At 55.3% G+C, this 19,755-nt stretch overlaps 1 protein-coding gene across 5 annotated transcripts; it reads right to left on the minus strand.

The window, feature by feature from the left end:
- Positions 1 to 45: 45 nt before the first annotated feature.
- ANKRD13B (ankyrin repeat domain 13B) lies at positions 46 to 17,140 on the minus strand. 5 transcript variants are annotated; one of them, XM_059046296.2, is made up of 15 exons: positions 16,868 to 17,140; positions 6,735 to 6,870; positions 6,476 to 6,600; positions 6,343 to 6,388; positions 5,593 to 5,736; positions 5,314 to 5,503; positions 5,171 to 5,237; positions 4,002 to 4,083; positions 3,216 to 3,280; positions 2,863 to 2,993; positions 2,612 to 2,769; positions 2,336 to 2,488; positions 2,055 to 2,218; positions 1,900 to 1,976; positions 46 to 1,408 (listed from the first exon to the last, which is right to left on the minus strand). In XM_059046296.2, exons 1-15 carry the CDS (start codon positions 16,979 to 16,981, stop codon positions 1,171 to 1,173), a joined length of 1,890 nt encoding a protein of 629 aa, XP_058902279.1. In that variant the 5' UTR covers positions 16,982 to 17,140; the 3' UTR covers positions 46 to 1,170. The 5 variants fall into 5 exon arrangements, with proteins under 5 accessions (XP_058902279.1, XP_066878256.1, XP_066878255.1 ...); XM_067022155.1 differs by lacking the exon at positions 16,868 to 17,140 and adding an exon at positions 14,985 to 15,064; XM_067022154.1 differs by adding an exon at positions 16,509 to 16,743 and having other exon boundaries at positions 1,325 to 1,976; positions 16,868 to 16,957.
- Positions 17,141 to 19,755: the final 2,615 nt, after the last annotated feature.

Below are 19,755 nucleotides of genomic sequence, written 5' to 3' on the forward strand. Positions count from 1 at the left end.
CCGCAGATAGGCGTTCTTCCCCAGTAAAGGCAGGCAGGAAAAGCCTCGGGTTTGAAGCCTCTTTTATTTGTGCCTCAGAATCAGTCTGGTGCCCCTGGCATCAGGGAAGAGGGTGAGAGGAACAGCTTCCCTTTGTTGTTTTCTTCCATCGCTTTCGTGTCCCTTCTGAGCCTCACTGGCTGAGCCAGGAAGGCCAGTCCGAGAGAACCCAGACAAGGGTGTGCAGTGGGCCCCTGCCCCTGGCGGGGTCTGTGCTTCTCTGGGTGGTGGGGTGGGGCAGGGGAGAGCCGGGGGTTAGCACCATTGGATGAAGGGTTTCGGAGTCAGCCCCTGGGTGGGGGGGAAAGTAGGATGCACAACCACAGAGGGCTAGCAGCAGCTGGTGGGAAGGGATGGATGGTGGTGCCAGGGCCCTGGGCGACCCCTGTGTCCAGTCTGGTGTTTGCGCCACGCCCACTATGTCCCCCCATTCGCCAAGACACCACGAGGGAGCCAGGCCTTGCCCAGACCTGGGGCCACCTTGGGCACCCTCCCTGATCACAAAAACGTGCCTTGGGGATGGGGACTCCAACCTCTGGTCACCCAAAGAGAAGCTGGGACCACCCTGAGACCCGGGAGGGGTGTGGGGGCTGGGGGAGCCGGGCACCCCGCTAAGTGCACTTGACGCTGAAATGCCGGGGTGGGGGAGGAGCTGGGCCCTTGACGTGCTGGTTTGTGTCTAGGACGAAGCAGCCACACAGCACGTGGGGAGCTCAGCTGCCCCCCAGGGGTGAAGAGCGGAGATGCAAAGGCTTCACGGGCAGTGTCCTGGAGTGGGGTCAGTGAGCAGAAAGGAGGACCGGCCAGAATGAGCAAGGGATGGAGACAGTGCTCCTCTAAGGACCGTCTCCCCTTCAAACGGCCTGGCTCCGCCCTTGGACCGGTCAGAGCCCAGGGGAGTGGGGTGGGGTCAGGATACAGCAAAGCAGGGGAGCCGGGCCGTGCCAGCTGCCTCCAGGAAGGTACCCCACGGCCGGGCCGAACCCCTCCCCATCTGGTGCCGGGTGCGCCGCTACGCCCCCGAGGCGGCGGTTCAGGTCTCCAGACTCAGCTCGGAGAGCGCGCAGGAGGGGCGACTCTCGCTCCGGGGCAGGCCCGGCGGGGCGTGGCCAAGGGGCCTGGCAGTGGGCGCTACTGCTCAGTCAGAGAGAGCCGCAGGATGCGTTCCAGCTCCTCCTCCTCCTGGCGCGCGCGCCGCCGCCGCTCCTCCTGCTCCTGCGCAGACAGCTCCATGGCCAGCCGCAGCTGCTCATCGTAGCTCCGGAACACGTGGCCGCCTTGGCCAGGGCGCGGGCTGGGCCGAGGGCTGGGGACTGACGCCAGGCCCGCGGGGGTTGTGGACTGGCGCTGCGGCGTGGGCGGAGCGCTCCTGGAGGCAGGTAAGATACGTCGAGGGCTCCGGGCGCATCTGCCCGTATGCAGGGCGGAAGACGGTGTGGAGGCCCCGGGACAGCGCAGGCCTCAACACCCTCCAGTGGAGGCGATGAGTCCCGCGTCACCTCCCTGGCTCCTTCCCACCCGGTAGGAGCTGATGTCAGCTCCTACGAAGCCCATCCTCCCAGTCTTCTAGAACCCCAGCCCCGACATTCTGTCTGGCGAGGGTCTGTGAAGGCTCTAAGGCCGCGTTTGGAGTACTGCTCACCCACCCCTGAGTCAGGAACGGGTGGTGGTGGTGGTAGACGCCATCTTGAAACCAGTAGGGTCCCTGATGACGGTACCATGGTTCCTCTGGGCCAAGAGGGGTGCTCATGCGGCAGTGTCCATACGCACCGTGACAGGGCCCTGGTGTTCTCTGTGCACGTGTGTGGGAGGTGGGGGAATAGGCGTCTCCAAACCCTCTCAGGACGGGCGGGCACTGACCTGTCCTGTCGGCGACCCTCGTAGGACATAGGGTGAGTGCCCGGTTTGCTGTTGGTTAGCGCCTCCCAGATGGTGACCTGGTTGGAGGCGGGGGTGAGCCAGTTAGCTGTGGCGGCACCGCAGTCCAGTGGCCCCATGCGGCCGCGGGGACGTACCTGGTCATACTCACTGCCCGCCTCAAGCAGGCTCTGCTGGATGGCGAACTGCAGCAGGTCGTCATCGTCGTCGCGGGTGGCGACCTCTCGCTGGCCGCCCAGCACGCTGTAGCCGCGTGGGGCCTCGAACAACGCGGGGGAGATCTCGCAGCCGCGGCACGAGGCTGGGGGCACCGGGCTGTGGGTCAGAGTGGACCAGACCTCCCCTCCCGGCCACTCCCGGGGAAGTGCTCGGTGGGGAGGGGAAGTGAGGGCGGGCTCAGGGCAGGACAGGGTCTCACTCGTGGAACTGGAGCTGCTGACACTGGAGGAGTCACTGCCTGGGGAAGGGGTCTCGCTGCTGGGGCTGCCTCGCACCAACGGCACTGGCTCATCGCAGCCATTGAGGTTCCCGAAGGTGATGCGGGCGTTGAGGATGTGGAAAATCGGGATTTCTGAGGATGCAGAAACCATCAGGCGCCACCACCCACTCCCTCACACCTTAGTACCCACTCTTTACCTCCTCTAAGCCCCATCCTCCCAATAGCTGCTCAAGGGAAATGGGGGTGGAGCCTCACCAATTTTGACAGGGAATCCCGGAGGCAGGCGCAGGGTAATGAAATCCCGGAGCTTGGCGAAAAGTGCATTGCTGACGGCCATGAGGTCAATGATGGGGGCCACCTGCTCACACAGGGACAGGGGATGCTCCTCACACAGCCACAGCTTGGCCTTGAACCTGCGCCCCAGATCCCAAGGGGTGAGGGACATTGTAGAAACCACGGCCTCCCAGCCCTGCCCACCCTTCCCCAGCACCACCAAGGGGCCTCACTTCTGTGTCTTGGTGGTCAGTTCCATGGGTCGGCCCATGTCACGGTTGCCAAGCTCAAAGTTGGGATTGAAGTACTCTTCTGCGGTGATGGCAGTGGGGTTGGCTTGGCTCAGAGTCTGAGTGATCAGGGTCTGTACCACACATGGAGGGGCTTATGAGCCCTTCTCAGTCCCTGAGACCAGGCCAGCCGCTTGGTATTACAAGCCCCGGATTTGTCCCCCCGCCACTGTGGAGATGACAGGGCCTTGGGCGTTGTGGAAAGAAAGGAAGTCCCCACAGGGTGGCTCCCAGACCTCCTCCTGATCCCCATCCACACCCTTCCACAGAGGGGTACCCCTTGCACACACACTCACCCCATTTTGGGGGCCCCCATGCTGCTCAGCAATTCCCAGGAAGGACTGCAGAGGTGTCTTACAGCCTGCAAGAAATATGGCATTTCAGAGGACACTGCAGTCCTCAGAAGTGACAGCACCCAAGACCCAGGGAGGAGGCTGGTCCCTGGGGGGAGGGAGGATTGCTCACCCACACCACACACCCAGGCACCTTCACCTGAAGGTGATTGAGGACTCCAAGGGGCAGGGGCAGGACCACCATAAGCACAGCTGGAATAAAAGTAGGCCTGGGGCTCAGGAGAAGCTTCCCAAAGTGTTTTGGGGTGTGCATGCGTATGTGTTTTCCTTCAGGCGCTTCCATGTTAACTTCATTTTGTTCTCTTGTGAGGTGGGAATTATGTCTATCCACTTTAGACAGACTAACTGGTGCCCAGAGAGTCAGTTGTAGTATCAGTGAGCACAGAGAATCAGTGGCAGGGCCCCTGTCCTTCTGCCTAGGGTATGTCCCACTAGACTAGAATGGCCAACAAACAGCGTACATGACATTTCCCCCCTGTCCCCAAATCCAATGCAGATATTAGTAATCAATTGTAGCATTCCTTCCCATTGAGCCCAGATGTTGCCTTAGAATCTTAACAGCACTCTAGGCAACCACTACCAATCACTAGGATTTGGCACTTGAATTGAAACCTATTTGCCTGAATAAACTATCCTGGCTCTTGCTAGGATGTCAGAGGAAATACTGATGGAGGTGCTTGAGTAGGGCTGGTTCCTCCCCCGCTCCCCCATCCACCTCTGCCTCATTACCTTTGACCTTGCCCTTGTGCTGTTCTGAAAGATGCTCTGTCCGTGTCCGGGTGATGAGCTCCACATTGGATGCCCCATATACCTGGGGACAGATGAGGAAAGGACTCACAGACAGCTTTGGTACCCCTACCCTGCCCCTAAGGGCGTTATGAACACTTCCTACAAGGAACGGTCAGGGAAGGGGGGTGCTGTCAGTTCCAATCTCCAGGCCTTTGGGCAAGTAATTATATTAACTTATTCAGTTCTCGTATTCATTCAACAAACATTTTGTGAGGAGCCTTTATAAGCCAGGCACTGAGGCAGCCGTCAGGGATACAGTGGTGAACAAGCATGGCCAGACACTATCCTTGCCCTCTTGAGGCTCACAATCAAGAAAACAATGGACAGTAATAACATAGTGTGATACATGCTCTAATGGCGAGAGCACAGGACTGTGGGAACAAAAAACAGAGGCCATAACCCAGCCTACGAACCAGGGAAGGCTTCCAGGAGGAGACTACAGTGACACAGAAACTTGCATTGGTTAGCCCTTCACCACATGGCCCCACATGGGCGATATGGGGGTCCCAGAGTGACTGCTGGGGGTCCCCCACAACAGTCTTCTTAGGGGTAAAGGCCTGGCTTTGGAGGCAGCCAGCTGGGTCTGAAGCTTGGCTCTGGGCAACCTTGTACTGGCCACTTAGTCACTCCAAGCCCCTGCTTCCTCATCATAAAATGGGCCAGTAGCCTACTTCATAGAGTTGTTGTGAAGATTAAATGGGAAACTGTGGAAAGGGCTCGATAAGCATCTGTAAAATGGGAATTATAATAGCATCTACCCAAAAGGGTCGTCGTGAGGATTAAATGAGTGTGTGTGTGTGTGTGTGTGTGTGTGTGAGACATACACACATATATACATAGACGTGTGTGCATGTGTACATAGACACACATACATACATACAAGTACATACATTTAAAATGTCAGAACAGAGCCTTGAGCATGAACATAATATTCGGTGCTCAATAAATGCCGGCCATTCTCATCAGTTGCCTCTTAGTCTCATGACCTTGCCTCCACGCTGCATTGCCTCTGCACCTCCAAGGCCGAGAAAGCATGGTCAGGAAACCCCTGCCCAGCTCGCTGTAGGCAAGAGTGTGGTGGGGCTGGCACCCGGGAGCTATGACCTCACCTTGGCTTCATACCCATTCACCATCTCGGTCTTCTCGCTGCGCCAGCCCAGGATGCCGGTCTTGTTCCTAGGGCAGCAGAGTGGTCTCGGTGAGGGTGCATCCACCAGGCTGGCTCCGGGCTTCCGAGGCCACGCCCACGTACCTCTCAAAGGAAATGTTCTTGGTGTCGAGCTGCGTGGTGACGACGGGTGCGGTGAGCCGGCTCAGCACCTGCTCCTCGGTGGGCTGGGCAGCAGCCAGCAGTAGCTCACGGTCCTGCCCGGCCAGAGCCAGGGTCTCTGTGTACACCACCCGGCGGTCGTGGTCAATCTCCATGACCACGGCGCTCGTGTCTGCCAGCCGCAGAATAGCATAGGGGGTCAGGGGTCTCAGGGGGCTGTCCCCAGCCTCCCCACCCTGCCCCATCTCCCGCCTGCCTGACCTTGGCCCCTGAAGACAAAGCTGCGGTTCCCTCGCTGCCACGTCATGTGGTCAAAGCCCAGAAGTGTGGTGTCTACCCGAAGGTTCTGCCCACTCTTCCACACTTTGTAGGTGTCACTGGGGCAGATCTTGGACACCAGGGGCACTAAGTTGAAGAGAAGGTCAGAGGTGGCTTCAGTTTGTCTGGCCCACCACCCTCGGCCACCTCAGAGCATGGGGCTCAGGGTCAGGAGTGTGGCTGGGAAAGGGTAAGGGAAGCGGTGGGAGAGCAGCCCCTGCCCCAGTTCCCCCCACAAATGCAGACCACAGGCATTCAGAAATGAACAACCTCAGGCTGGGGACAGGCATGACTCAGCCACCACCAAGTCCCTAGTATCCACCATTTAATTCACTCACTCAACCTTTCATCTAGTCTTCCAACAAATATTTATTAAACACCTACTATGTGCCAGGCACTGGGGATACAACATTGAACAGGACGGGACCCCTGCCCTCTTGGAGCTCACCTTCTAGTAAGGGGTGACAGGTAACAAACAAATGAGCCAGTCATTACAGAGTGAAGGAAATAATAGTGGAATCAATCAAGGCGTTGTGGAAAAACCTCAGGAAGAAGTAGCAATGAGCTGAGAGCTAAGAGGTGAGAAGGAGCCACGGGAGAGCGATGGGAAGAGCGCTCTAGGCAGGGAAGCAGCAAGTGCAGAAGCCCTGAGGTGGGAGAGCGCCCAGAGAGGCCCCCGTCAGCCCCTCTTACCCCAGCTAGTGAACTCCCATTTCATCTCCACGTAGAAGTCCTGGGCCTGGAGGATGAAGAGGAGGGTGGCTAAGCTTGCGCTAGAGGTAGTGTTCAAAGACTGTGGTGGGGAGGCTGAGAGGCTGGCCCTCACCTTGCGCAGCTTCTCCAGGAGCACAGGGATGCCTGCCAACCGCTTCACCACCCGCTGGTAGTCCCGGTACCGCAGCACCAGCTGCACCAGCTCCAGGTCCCGGGTACTCACAGCTTCCTGAAGCACTGGGGGCAGGGTGCGGGCAAGAGGCAATGTCACAGGGCAGGACCCTGCCTAGGGCTCCCTTCAGCCAATCAGAGGTGAGGATATGATGCCGGGAGGCCCAGGCTGTGGGGTAGGGGTGAGTAGAGGTGCCCACCTGTCCAGCCGCTGCGATTCTCCCTGCCCACATCTGCGCCGTGTGCCAGGAGCACGCGGGCACACTCAAGGTGCCCCAGGGTGGTGGCCAAGTGCAGGGGAGTCCGCCCACGGGGATCCAGCTGCTCGATGTCCACCTGGAAGAGGTGAAGAGGTCGCCCTGGTCACTGCTGAGGTAGCCCACCTAAGCTTAACAGCCTCTAGGCCGGCAGCAACCACCTAGCTGTCCTGTCTTGCCCGTCTCAGAAGGCAATGGAAAAAATAGACACAATGAGCTGGGGTCAGGTGAGGGGAAAGGGGCTTGCAGGAGAGGGCAGGAAGTAACTCTGAGAAAGGGAAGGACTTCCTTTCCTGTCCACCTAGGTGCCCTGACTGGGTTCACTCTTCCAAGGCCCAGTGGTCTGCCTGTGAAGAGTAAGCCTGGGGCCGAAGTGTGGTCTAGAAAGACTCTTGGCCAGGGAGGGCACCTGAGACAGGACCTATCCTAGGGGTCCAAGGCCACACCTTCAGGAAGGGCCACCAATTTAGATCATTGACATTATCCCTGAGAGGTTTAGCAAACAGTTGCAGTAACACATTGATAAGAATGAAAGAATATGTTCATGGTACAACTTCAAACCCATGCATGTCCTGTGCCTATGGGACACTATGTATTAACATTTTTTATAAATACTATTATTGCTTTGTGAATAGCACGATTATATTACATGAGATTTTTGTTGCGTGATAAAAGCATATGTTTGTTAAACGTAAATATTTAGATATATTTCAGGAGACAAGAACTTCTGCTTAAATATGTGAACTGACCACATGTACGTTAACTCCTTTTCTCCTCCCCAAAACTTGATTAAAATGCCAGGAAAAGGCTTCTACTCCAATATGATGAGATAACTGAAATTACCCTCCCACCAAACAGAAAACTATTGCTTCAACATATATGAAATAATTGTTTTCAGACATTAGGCAACAATTAGTCCAGGACTGTGATCCCTGAAGTAAGAGAAACAAACAAGGTGGGCTCTATGATTGCCTAAGATTCTACTTGGAGGAATATTCCAGACAGCAATTCAGGTAGGGGAATCCCCAGCAGAGCATAGTAGTCTTGCTGAAGAGTTAAGGAGAGAGATAGGAGTTCAGGGAGGCTGAGGTAGCTAGAAGTTGCAGGGCAGAGTTCCAGGAAGAAGTGAGCTATGTTAAAAAAAAAAAAAAAAAAAAAAAAAAAAGCTCCAGAAATCTGCATATGGCCCCTTTGAGTCTTTGCTGAATACTAAACTTCACATGTGTAGAGTGAAACTCAACAAAACCAGGCAGAAAAGGAACAATAGGCTGATAAATTCTCAGAGCTCACCCATGGCAGGGAGACATTCAAGCTCCAACCTGCTAGAGTAGACAGTCCTTGTTGATTACCCAGGGTATTCAAGAGACCCAAGAAGGGTTATACCTTAGGAGTAGGACTCCTATCCCAAGAGAAAAGGCTCACCCAGACCTAATCTAATAAAGATTAAAAATAAGCTCAAAAGGATCAAACTGATTTGCAAGTAACTTAACTTAGGCTACCAGAACAAAGTCTAACACTGTCTAAAGGAAGACAACAATATCCCGATGCTTAACATCACAACATTTACAATGTCCAACATCCAGTTAAAAATGACTAGACAAGCATAGAAGTAGGAAAATATAAAACCCATAATCAGGAGAACAATCATTTAATAGAAACAATAAAGATGAATGGCTCAATATGCTCAGAAGTTTAAAGAAAAACAACATTCACAGGGAAAGAAATGGGAGAAAAAAGTACAATATCTGAAATGAAATTTTCACTGGATAGAATTAACAGTAGACTAGACACTGCAGAATAAAAAGAAAATCAGTGAATTTAAAGATACAGCAACAGAACTGTACAAACTGAAGAACAGAGGAGAAAAAAAGTATCGAAAAACATTCAAACAGCCTCAGCAATCTGTGAGACACTATAAGGCTTTCTAACATATGTATAATTGGAGTCCCACAGGATAGGATAAGGAAGTGGAGGAATAAGACAAATTTAAAGAAACAGCCAAAAAGTTTCCAAATTTGATTAAAAAAAAAACTACTGTAGTAAGTTGAATGGTGGTGCCCCCACAAAATATATGTCTACATCCTAACTGCTAGAACCTGTGAATGTGACCTTATTTGGAAAAAGGGTCTTTGCAGGTATAATTAAGTTAAGGATCTTAAAATGAGATCAGCCTGAATTATCCAGGTAGGCCCTAAATCCAGTTTATGAAACACACACACAGAGAAGTTCCATGTGAAGATGCAGGCAGAGACTGAAGTTACGCAACCACAAGCCAAGGAATGCTTGGAGCTGCCAGAAGCTTGAAGAGACAAGGAAGGATTCTCCCCTAGAGACTTTGGAAGGAGTGGAACTGATACCTTGAATCTGGACTTCTAAAATGATGAGAGAATAAATTTTTGTTGTTTTAACCCACCCAGTCTGTGGTAATTTGTTGTGGAAACGAATACAGTGATAAATCCACAGAACCAAGGAACTCAATGAATCCTAAGGAAGAAAAACACCAAAAAACCTATGCCAAGGCCCATCGTAATCAAATGCTGAAAACTAATGATAAAAAGAAAATATTAAAAGCATTAAAAAAATTTTATTGGAGTATAGTTGATTTACAATGTTGTGGAAAGCATTTTGAGAATTGAGACACGCTATGTATGTAAGGACAAATATAGGAAATACTACATACTTTTCATCAGTAACCATGCAAGCTAGAAGACAACGGAATGAAATCTTTGAAGCGCTGGGAAAAAACTGTCAACCTAGAATTCTATATCCTGTGAAAAATATACTTCAAAAGTGAAATGGGGGAATAAAGACTTTTATGGACAAACAAGAACTAAGAAAATTTATCACCAGAAGACATGCAAGAAATGTTAAATGAAGTTATTCAAGTGGAAGGAAAAGGATACCAGATGGAAACTTAGATCTATACAAAGGAATGAAGATTGCCTCAAAAGGTAAATGTGTGATGGACTTCCCCCATAATGCAGTGGTTAAGACTCTGCGCTCCCAATGCAGGGGGCCCAGCTTCGATCCCTGGTCAGGGAGCTAGATCCCACATGCATGCCGCAACTAAGAGTTCACATGCTGCAACTAGGTAGCCTGCCTGCTGCAACTAAGGAACCCACCACCTGCCGCAACTAAGACCCGGCACAACCACATTAAAAAAATAAAGAAAAGTAAATGTGTGAGTAAGTATAAGAATGCCAATGAAATATTTAAAACCCACAAGAAAGTGGCTGGGGCATCACAATTGACTTAGGGAACAGAAGGTACTAGAACCCAAGCACTCACAAAGGGAAACCACAGTGATTAGCAAGCTAGATTCCCCCCTTAGCATCCTTGACAGGTGCAGAACATGCAGGCAGTGGGAACAGCATGGGTGGGAGAAAGGCTCAGGACTGAATACAGGGGGGTCTGGTTAAAATTCATACCCCCCTCACCAATCTTGTAAAGCTAGGAGATGCCCCCCTTCCTCTCCACAGGATGCCAGGGGTTTATTCTTTTTTTTTTTTTGCGGTACGTGGGCCTCTCACTGTTGTGGCCTCTCCTGTTGCGGAGCACAGGCTCTGGACGTGCAGGCTCAGTGGCCATGGCTCACGGGCCCAGCTGCTCCACAGCACGTGGGATCTTCTCGGACCGGGGCACGAACCTGCGTCCCCTGCGTCAGCAGGCGGACTCTCAACCACTGCACCACCAGGGAAACCCAGGGGGTTTATTCTTTATAGAAATTGAGCTTCACACGCACTGAACTCGGACATTGGCCTGAGGATGAGGTCATGGGACTGAAAACTGGTGAACAGGAAAGCCCAGTCCCTTCCCTGCCTCAAGTCCTGAACCACTGGCAGCCAGACTGCACATAACACTGCCCCATCCTACCCCTAGCAGGAGACTGGAGAATTCTTTCTTGCAGAAACTAGAGGCACCACAGACCTCTGGGTCCAGAAATGTGGGGATCCTAACAATAAGCAGGCCAATCATCTTAGAGCAGCACCCATTCGTTAATAAGCTCCACACCCCCATCCTTAAATATGCCCCAAGAGCCGAGGGTGACTGGACACTTGAGGAAAGCTGCCAACATGAAAGATACCAAAACATGCAAATAGATGCTAAAAACCCAGAGGAAACAACTGTCAATGCAGGAAACAGAAGAAAAAAAAATTTGGCGGGGGGACAAGTAATTTACACCCTGAGAAAAATATGAAAAGGAAATTGAATTCACGAAACAAAATGGGATGTTCTGACCTGTGACTTCTTTCCCTTGCTTTCTTTATGCCAGCCATGCCTGGACAGCTTCACCTGCCCCAGTTCTCCCATCACAGTAAACAGCACCTCAGTTCACTCCCTTTCCCGGTAAGAAATATTAGGACTGTTTATATCTTTTCTTTTTCTCTCACCTTCCATATCTAATCCATCAGTAAAATTTGACCTTACAGGCTCTACCTTCAAAATAGATCCAAAGTCATCTTCGTTTTCACCACCTTCAGGCTACCCTCCTGGTCGTGGCCACCCCATCTGTCACCTAATTCTGCTCACTCTTCTCTTGGTTCCTTCGGTCTATTCTTCACAGGGCCCGTCGTAGGTGCTGTCATCCTGTGAAATATTCCTCAGGTCCTGACACCCCTTAGGTCAAAATCTCTCCATGGCTTCCCATCCAGTTGAGAAAAGAATCCTGGATGTCTTTTTGAACTCACGTGCTCTCCCATCTCTCCAAGCTCCACTCCTGCATATCAGCCTTCTCCGGAACCATCTTCTCCCTGGGTACTAGCAGCCATAAAGCTGCTTCTCTCACTTCACTCAGGCCACCGCTCAAATGTCACCTCCTTAGAAAGGCTGGTCCTGACAACCCGTCTCAAATGTCAGTTGCTATTTATCTATCTATTGTCCCTTATCCTGCTCTAGTTCTCTCCCAACATTAAACTGCTTATTTATTTTTTTCCTTGTCTCCCTCTCCTAGACTGTAAGCCCCACAAAGGGGCCGTCTGTCTTGTTCAGTGCTACATCCCCAGTCTCTGGACAGCATCTGGCACATAACTGGTGCTTAATAAACATTTATTAAACAAATGCATAGATGACTTTTTAAGGGACGTGGAGAAGGAAGGCAAGGCAGTAAAGTGTAAAATTGATTAACCAGTAAATACTTGTAGAGGTATATCGCTTATAATTATGGAGGCAAATACCAGAACAGGCTAAAGAGTTCACAGTGGTTGCCTCTGAGAGGAGTGGGAAAGTAGTGAGGACAGCTACCTTCTAGCAACAGTTAAATATTTTAAACATGAGTGGGAATTCCTTTGTCAAAAATAAAACATTTAAAATAATTCAGATTATTTATATAATTTTTATAACCCTGTGTTGGCATTTCTTCATTTTAAAATATACTGGGAGCCTCAAAAAAAACCCAAAGCTGTGCCTGGCCCCTGTGAGCGGCCCCCCTGCTGCTCCTCTACATGAGCTCCCCAGAGGGGAGGGGAGCCTCTTAAGGGTTGAGCTGGGCCCCTAAGGGTCCGACCTCGGTGGGGCCCTGAGTCCTCGGGTGGGAGTGATGCACAGTCCATAGACCCCGAGCTGGCTGGGTCATGGGGGGTGTCAGGAGGAGGCCTTCCCATGGGGCCGCAGCCCAGCCACCCATGCCTCCCACCGGCCCCGCCCCAGATGCTCCTACTTCTAACAAGGCCCCAGGGAGCCAGCAGGGCCCAGTCCAGGGGCTCCAGATGCCGCCTGCCTCCTTTCCCCTCAGGTGCCCCAGCTCCAGGCTCCACAGAGAGGCTGGCACTGCCTGCTGGGCAGGGGTGCCCTCCCTACCCCCACTCCACAGGAGCTCTCCTGACAGCCCTCCCCAGGGTCCCCAAGGCACCGCTGTCTTCCAGGGCCAACATCAGCCCTGCATACTGTCAGCTGAGCCCCAAAGAAGTTCCCCCTCACCCCTCCAAAGCTGGGCCTGCAGTGAAAGAGGCACCTTGCTGGGGGCCCAGGTGGGAGAATTCATTAATTTCCTCGGCAAAGGCCTGCTGCTATTTAATTGCTGGAATGAAAAGGTTTCCCGTGAAACCCAATAGCCAGCCCTCCCCACCAAGAGAACAGAAACCCTGCACCCCAGCTGGCCTCAGCTGGAGCCAAAAGCAGGGGTCTTCCGAGCTTAGGAGCTGGGGCTCCCTGGGCAGAGTCTCCCTGCTTCCACTCAGGCACCTGCCTGTACACACACACACACACACACACACACGCACACACTCGTACAGGTACCATAAGGACACACACTCTTACTCCTGCATCCACACTCACTGTACATGTGCACCCCTAAGTGTACAAGCACATGTATGCCCAGCTGCCCTCTGGCCTGCAGGCCTCTACTCATGTAACACACGTATTTGCCAGCACGTTTGCACATGCACACTCCCTGAACCCACATGTGCTAGCAGAGTATTTTTCAAAGTTGTTGAACATTAGCAGAATCCTTTTGTTAGGTGAAATCTTATAAGAACATACCAAATGTATAGACTAAACACAGGTGCTGGAGAAGTAAGGTGAGGGGCCCAGAGCCTGGGGCCCCTTGCCTGCTCAGCCTGCGTCTCCTTTCCTTGCCCCGCTCCATCCCCCAGCCCCAGGGAAAACAGCCGGAGTCTGGTATGGCCACTGCTCCTCTGCTCTCCCACCAGGCAGGCCTGAGCTCACTCAATGGGGGGAGGGAGGCAAGATGCTTCCCCAAGCTGAGTTGGGCCAGTGGGGGTGGCATCAGCTGACTCGCCCTCCACCCACCCCCTCCCCCCATGCCCTCCACCCACCCCTCTGCCCTGCCCCCTCCGCCCACCCCCTGCACCCACCCCTCCGCCCACACCCTCGACCCACCCCCTCCATCCTGCCCCACACAGCCCCTCCCCCTCATCCCAGACCCCCTGATATTTGGTTTCTAGGGTTTGTGGCTCCCTCTCCTGAGCTTCCCAACTCATCAGCTGTGGTGACAGCCCATACCTAGGACTGCCTACTTTGCGAGGAGAAGGGATCACAGGTGCTCCTGGACACAACAGGTACTTTGGGTGAGGCAGCCTCTGTCTGAGTATACAGGGGCCCCACGATCCCATCTCACCTGCCTCTAGGTCAGAAGGATGAACCGGGGAAAGCAGGAAGGAGGACCATGGTGGAGGCAGCCGCCGGAAGAAAGAAAATGTTTTTCTAGGACCACAGTCCAGCCCCCTCCAGAGTGCCCGTTGCCTGGGAAGGATCCTGCTCTCCTGGCCCTCCCACAGGGAGCTATTCAGTCTAACCTCCACCTCCCACCCCCAGGGAACCAGGGACGCGTGACTCCAGAACGAAGGCCATGCCCAGCTGTCTGGACCTCAGGCCTCGTGCCAGCCAAGGGGGAACTGGCAAATCCACTACCCTACAACCCCCTGCCCCCTCCCAACCTGGCAGAGCAGGTGTGGGGCAGGAAGCAGGGCACCCAACAACCATTGTATTGCTGGGTATTGGCTAGGGGTGATCATGGACCCTTCCCTTCACCAAAAAACACCCACTGAGCACCTCCCATCTCCCCGCCACTCCCTGCTTCCAGACCCCATGAACCTGCTCAGAAGCCTGCCGTGCCATCCCCCTCCTCCTTGGCCAGCATCATTGCCAAGCCTGCCCACGGGAGGGCTTCTGTGGGGCTTTCTTGGAGTGACGAAGAGGCGGCTATGACAAGTGGAGACCAGGGAAACCCAGCTCTTTTCTGTGACAGTGGGTGCCAGAAGGAGCAGAGATCAGGGACCCCCAGGTGAGATGCCTGGGGTCTACGGGGTTTCATTATGACGCTAAGTGGCTGCCCCCAGACCCATCACCTGTAGGAAATGGCTGGGGTGGGCATCCTCAGTTCTCCCTGGGAGTCTGAGGCCCTGGGGACTGAGCAGTGTACATCTGGATGCAAGCATCACTCTGGGTCAGTCCTGGAGTCAAAATACAGCCAGGGGGCTCTCCCACCCAGACTGACTGGCATTCCCCTTCTTGGCACCCCTGACTCCTTTATGGTTGAAGAAGGGTTTAATCTCAACCAATGCCCTATATTCCCCCTGGCCTGGATCAGGGCAGGCAGTATCCGTTTCAGGAAGACAAAAACTCACCAGGGTGAGGGGATGAGTGGGTGGGGATGGGGTGAACCTGGTCCCTGGTTTCTGTGGCAGCCTGAGGGGAGCAAAGAGGAACACACTCAGTGGTCCAAACCACCCCTACCTGCAGCGGGTTCCAGTGCTCCCCATCCAGCCTCACCCCAGGAAGATGACTGCTGACCTGAGGACTGTCAATCAGAGAGGCCTGGGTGAAAAAGCCTTTTCTTCTAAGGCATTCTGCCTCTCTCCAATCTCTGCAAGAAAAGGACCACCCACCCCTTGGGCAAGGGAGTGTGACTGAGGTATTCTGGACATTGAGCCACTAGCCTTCTGCCTAACAATTCTTTGACCAACCATCAACCATCCCATTGGGAAGTTCCTCTCAGATCATACTTAAATCCCTCCAGCTGTAACCTCTATCAGAGGCTTGTCTTCTCTTGCCCTCAAGGGGAGGAAAGCAGAGAAGAGCCAGGAGAGGCTGGACTGTTTTAGCACCCTGAAACTCACACTGTACTTCCCTGTTCACACTTGCTTCACCAGAACGGGGTTTCCCGGAGGGCATGGGCTATGCCTGGTTTGTTCATCTTTGTCCCGCAGGATCCACCACTCTGACCTCGCTTCCTTTACCAGTGGCTGCAAACCACTTCCTTTATGATGGATAAACAGAAATGTGGTCTGAGAAGCAACCTGGAGCATCCTTGTGGAAGCAGAGGTAGAATGGAAGTGGACACCCCGACCAGAGATAGAAGCTCAGGTCACCCCAACACTTCCTGGGACTGCTATGCAGAGCTGGGTGCTGCACTGGTCTGAGGGCTCAGTGGTGGAATTCAGAGACACACTCTGACCGTCACTTCGCTCACCATCTGGGGATGTCCTGCTCTCCACCTCACTCTTCCCTTGGGAAGCAGACAGCTCCTCAAACTGAACTTCCTGTCACGCAGGAAGTGGCCCTCAAAAGGCATATTCCCAAAGGGGCAACGCCTTAGCAAACCACTCCCAGCCCATGGCCCCAGGATCTCAGATCTAGGCCAAGTCTGCAGGCCTCAACTGGAGACAAACCAGGGCAGGCTGGGCCCAGCTCTCGCTCCTTCTTCCCCACCCTGGAGGGTTAGTCGTCTGTGCCTGAAGGCCAACGGCAGAGTTGGGAACTACCTGTGACCTGTGCCTGCCTGCCTGCCTGCCTGCCCTGGTCCTAAAAAACGGCCAGGAGACCCCCATCCCTTACCTTATCTTCTTGGAGGCCACCGCCCAGCCAAAGCTGGCTGACCCACCCATTCTCACTGACTAGAGGAACCTGGTAGCCTGCTCTGTGTGCAAACGCTCAAATCCTGCCAGGGGCCAAAGGGCCCCTCGCTTCCTCAGCGCCTAGAAGTCAGGCCCCAGCACCAGAGGGCAGGAGAGCGCCTTTCAGCACCTGGACAAGGCCCTTCAGGGCTAAACCCAAGAGGGTCTCTCTCTTTACTCCCCATTCCTGAGCTGGGTCTGAGGGATCCAGGGGCTCTGCCCAGTCTGAGCAAACAGATAAGCGCTCACCGTGAGGGGAGAGGGCACTGGGTGGGGCTGGAATGTCTGGGAGTGTCACAGCCTCTTTGATCCTTGACCCGTGACCCCCTCCCTACGCAGGCCTTGCCCACCTCCGCACACTCACGCGGGAGGTGTTGCTGCCGAGCTGAGTGGGGCGGACTCTCCTACCGCGTGGAACACAGATGGAGCCGGCAGCCCCTCCCCGCAGCCCTCACTGCCCCGGCGGATGAGGGGCACGGCGTCCCCTACCCCAATCTGGGAGGGTCCGGAGCACGTGTGGGCCGCCAGTCCGGGCCGGAGGGAAGCGGGCGGGGGCCGCTCCCATCACCCTCTCCGGGTCAACAGCACAAAAGCGGCGGCTGCGAACAAAGAAGCGCTGCAAACTCGCCAGGGGGGCGGGACAGCCCGCGCCGCGCCCCCTCCCCAAGCCGGGCGGGCGTGCCCGGCCATGGGGTCCTCGCGGCGCCCCGACGGCGCTCTTACCTGGCCGGCGCGGACCTCTTTCTCCAGCTCGCGGTGGCGGTTGTGCCACACGAGGTAGTGCAGCGGGTACTTGCCCTCGGGCCCCTTCCTGGCGGAGGCGTTGGCGGGGATCATCGCCCGCTCCTCATGCCGGGGCCGCGGCGCCCGGCCCGGGAGGAGGGACCGCGCCAGAGCCAGGGCCCGGAGCCGCGGGGCGGGGGGCCAGCGCTGCCTGCTCGCAGGGCTGCGGCTCGGGCATGTGCTAGCGGCGCCGGCGGGCGGGGGTGGCGCGCCCGGAACGGTGCGGGCGGCGCGGGCCGCGGGCGTCCTCGCGAGGCGGCGGGCGGCGCGGAGAGGCCCCCACCCGCCCGGAGAGGGCGCGGGCACTCGGCGGCGCGGCGCGGACTCGCGCCTCGCCTCCCACACCCCCGCGTACAAAGACGCTGCTCGGCCGAGGGAGCAGGAGCCCGCAGCGGGCGCGGGGGCGCACGGGGCGAGGGCCCCAGGGACGCCGCCGCCGCAGGGACGCGCGCCCGCAGCTGCATAGCCCGGCCCTCAGCCCGAGCGGTCGGCTAGGGATGCGGGGATGCGGGGGAGAGAGGAGGGGGACGTGGGTGCCCTGGGCAGTGCTTGTTATAACTCGGCCCCGCGGCATCATGGGGCTTGTAGTCCGCCTCGTGGAACTGGGGGTGGCGAGTGGCCGGAGAGGATCCCGCAGTGGCCCCCTGATTCACTGAGAGAGTGGGGAGGGAGTCAGGCCTGGCCAGAACGGAGGCAGTGTCCTGACGCCAGTTGGACCGGGGCGCACCGCCACCCGCTCGCATTTTGCCTTTTGCTGGAGAAAGAGGGGGTTACAGGCCTTGCTCAAGCCTTAGGGGTCGCGGGAAGGTGCGGCCTTCAGGATTGAGTTTGGGTCCTAGTGGAACGTGAGCAGGATCCAGATTCCAAGAAAAGAGTGACTGATGGGAGGAATCCTGAGAAAGGTGCGGGGCGTTAGTGCCAAGGGTCACTGGAGCAACCAGGAATCTGGCACCTGAAATATTGAGTAGGAGTCTTCCCTGTCTTCTTTTAAAATTAAACTCCATCTTCCACATTTGACGTTAGAAAGAGAATGTCTATTAAGGCTGGGAGAACAGACCCCTCCCCCCATACGCTGTCCTCTGCAAGGACCAGAGTGGGGCTGGACAGAGACAGCAGCAGGTGGCAGCTCCCCACCTCCACCCCATGTGGTCCCCTCTGGAGAGGAAGTGACTGATTCCAGAGACTAACTCCTTCCTGAATAACCCCAGGGCAGAGAGGTCTTTCCAGAAGTGTGCCTGCAGATGCCGTGATAAAAGTGGAATTGCTCTCTGGGGCAGCCTATTGCAAGGGCTGGTAGGACCTGGAGTGGATAGGGACTGGGGTGTCTGAGAGAACCTGAGTTTGAATTCCTGCTTACTATCTGCCTGACCTTAAGCAGATTGCTTAAATTTTCTGGTTTCTCGGACCACTCACCTCTAAAATGTGACACTAAATACTACCTCCTCGGGTGAGCTAAGGATAGTGACTGCCCTGGAAATGGCGCATCCCTCCCCCAACCAGGCGGACTGGGACAGGTGGCGGGACCAGGCACAGTGCCTTCTTGAGCCCACCTTATAACAAGACAGGAATAAGGGATTCCATACCAGACCTACTTCGAACAATCCAGGAAGCATTTTTGTGGGAGGTGCTAGCAAAACCTTGCAAACTCTCCGAGCCTCTCTCAGGTTTCTTTGTGTGGTCTTCTGTCCTTCCTCCTCCACACCCTGCAGTGCCAGGCCCCGGCGGGAAAGGATGAGGGAGGAGTGGACCGCCTCGCCCCTTTCTCCAGGCTGGGAGGAGCCCAGCTGGAGTCTCCCGCAGCCGGAGACCGTTGCCCACCTCCACCACGAGGGGTCAGCAGAGTGTCGTGGCTGCTGCCAGAGTTGGGGAGGGGGCTGGAGCGGGGAAGGGACGGCTAGGAGTGGCCGGGAGAATGCCTGTACATTTCCTCATTAAATTGTTTTTAGAGTCTTTTTGTGATCTCTCTTTAACTGTCCTGCTTCCTGAGGTGGCAAAGTCTCCAAAGGGAAATTCTGAAACCCTTTTCTCCCTAGCCCCAGGCCCAGAAGCTCGTGGCGGGGCTGGGGGCTTCGGGAACAAAGTTTGGAGAGTGGATCCCTGCTTCGGCCACTCCCAGGTAGTCCCAAGGCCAACCAGGAGATGGGGCTAGCGGGGTGGGGGGAACGGGGTGACTTATCCTTCCTCCCCTGAAAAGGCTTGGAGCCTAAGGAGGCGGGGAGCTCAGCCTGGATTGGGGGGGGGGGGGCTCTATCCTCTGGGCAGCCGGAGTTTCTCTTTTTGCCAAGCGGCCCTGGACTCTAAACCCAGGTCGCTTTTCCTCCGGCCTGCGCGCTCCAGCTGCCACGTGCTCGAGACGCGCCCACACAGCAGAGAAACAAAGACAGCCAAGCAATGGGGTTGCCAGCAGCCGCCTCGACTTCTAATAAATGAAATTCCATAGCTGGGGGTCGATCGGGGGTGAACGGGCGGCCACAGCTCGTGGGCTGTGCGCCCGGTAAGAGCGGCCAGGCCGCTCCTCCCATCGCTAGGGATGGGGCCACCAAGCCCACGGACGGACTCCTCGGTGGAGTGCAGTACAGGGCGGCAGGTGGTGTCCTCCGTACCCCCGCCCGCCCCTTTCCCCGCTCCCCACCCCCCCGCGAGGTATCTTAGCTCGCAGAAACCCTGCCAGAGGAGCTGCTGACTATGGGGGGAGGGGATGCCTGCAAGAAGGTTTTTTTTTAAGGTGCGATTATAAATATACCTCGTGGATCGCAATCTCAGACAAACTTGTCAATCTGGGCCGCAGCGAAAGGCGATGGAGGCAGCTTTGCATATATTTCGGGTGG

The sequence above is a fragment of the Kogia breviceps genome, chromosome 19 (assembly GCF_026419965.1).
Source record: "Kogia breviceps isolate mKogBre1 chromosome 19, mKogBre1 haplotype 1, whole genome shotgun sequence".
NCBI lineage: Eukaryota > Metazoa > Chordata > Mammalia > Artiodactyla > Physeteridae > Kogia > Kogia breviceps.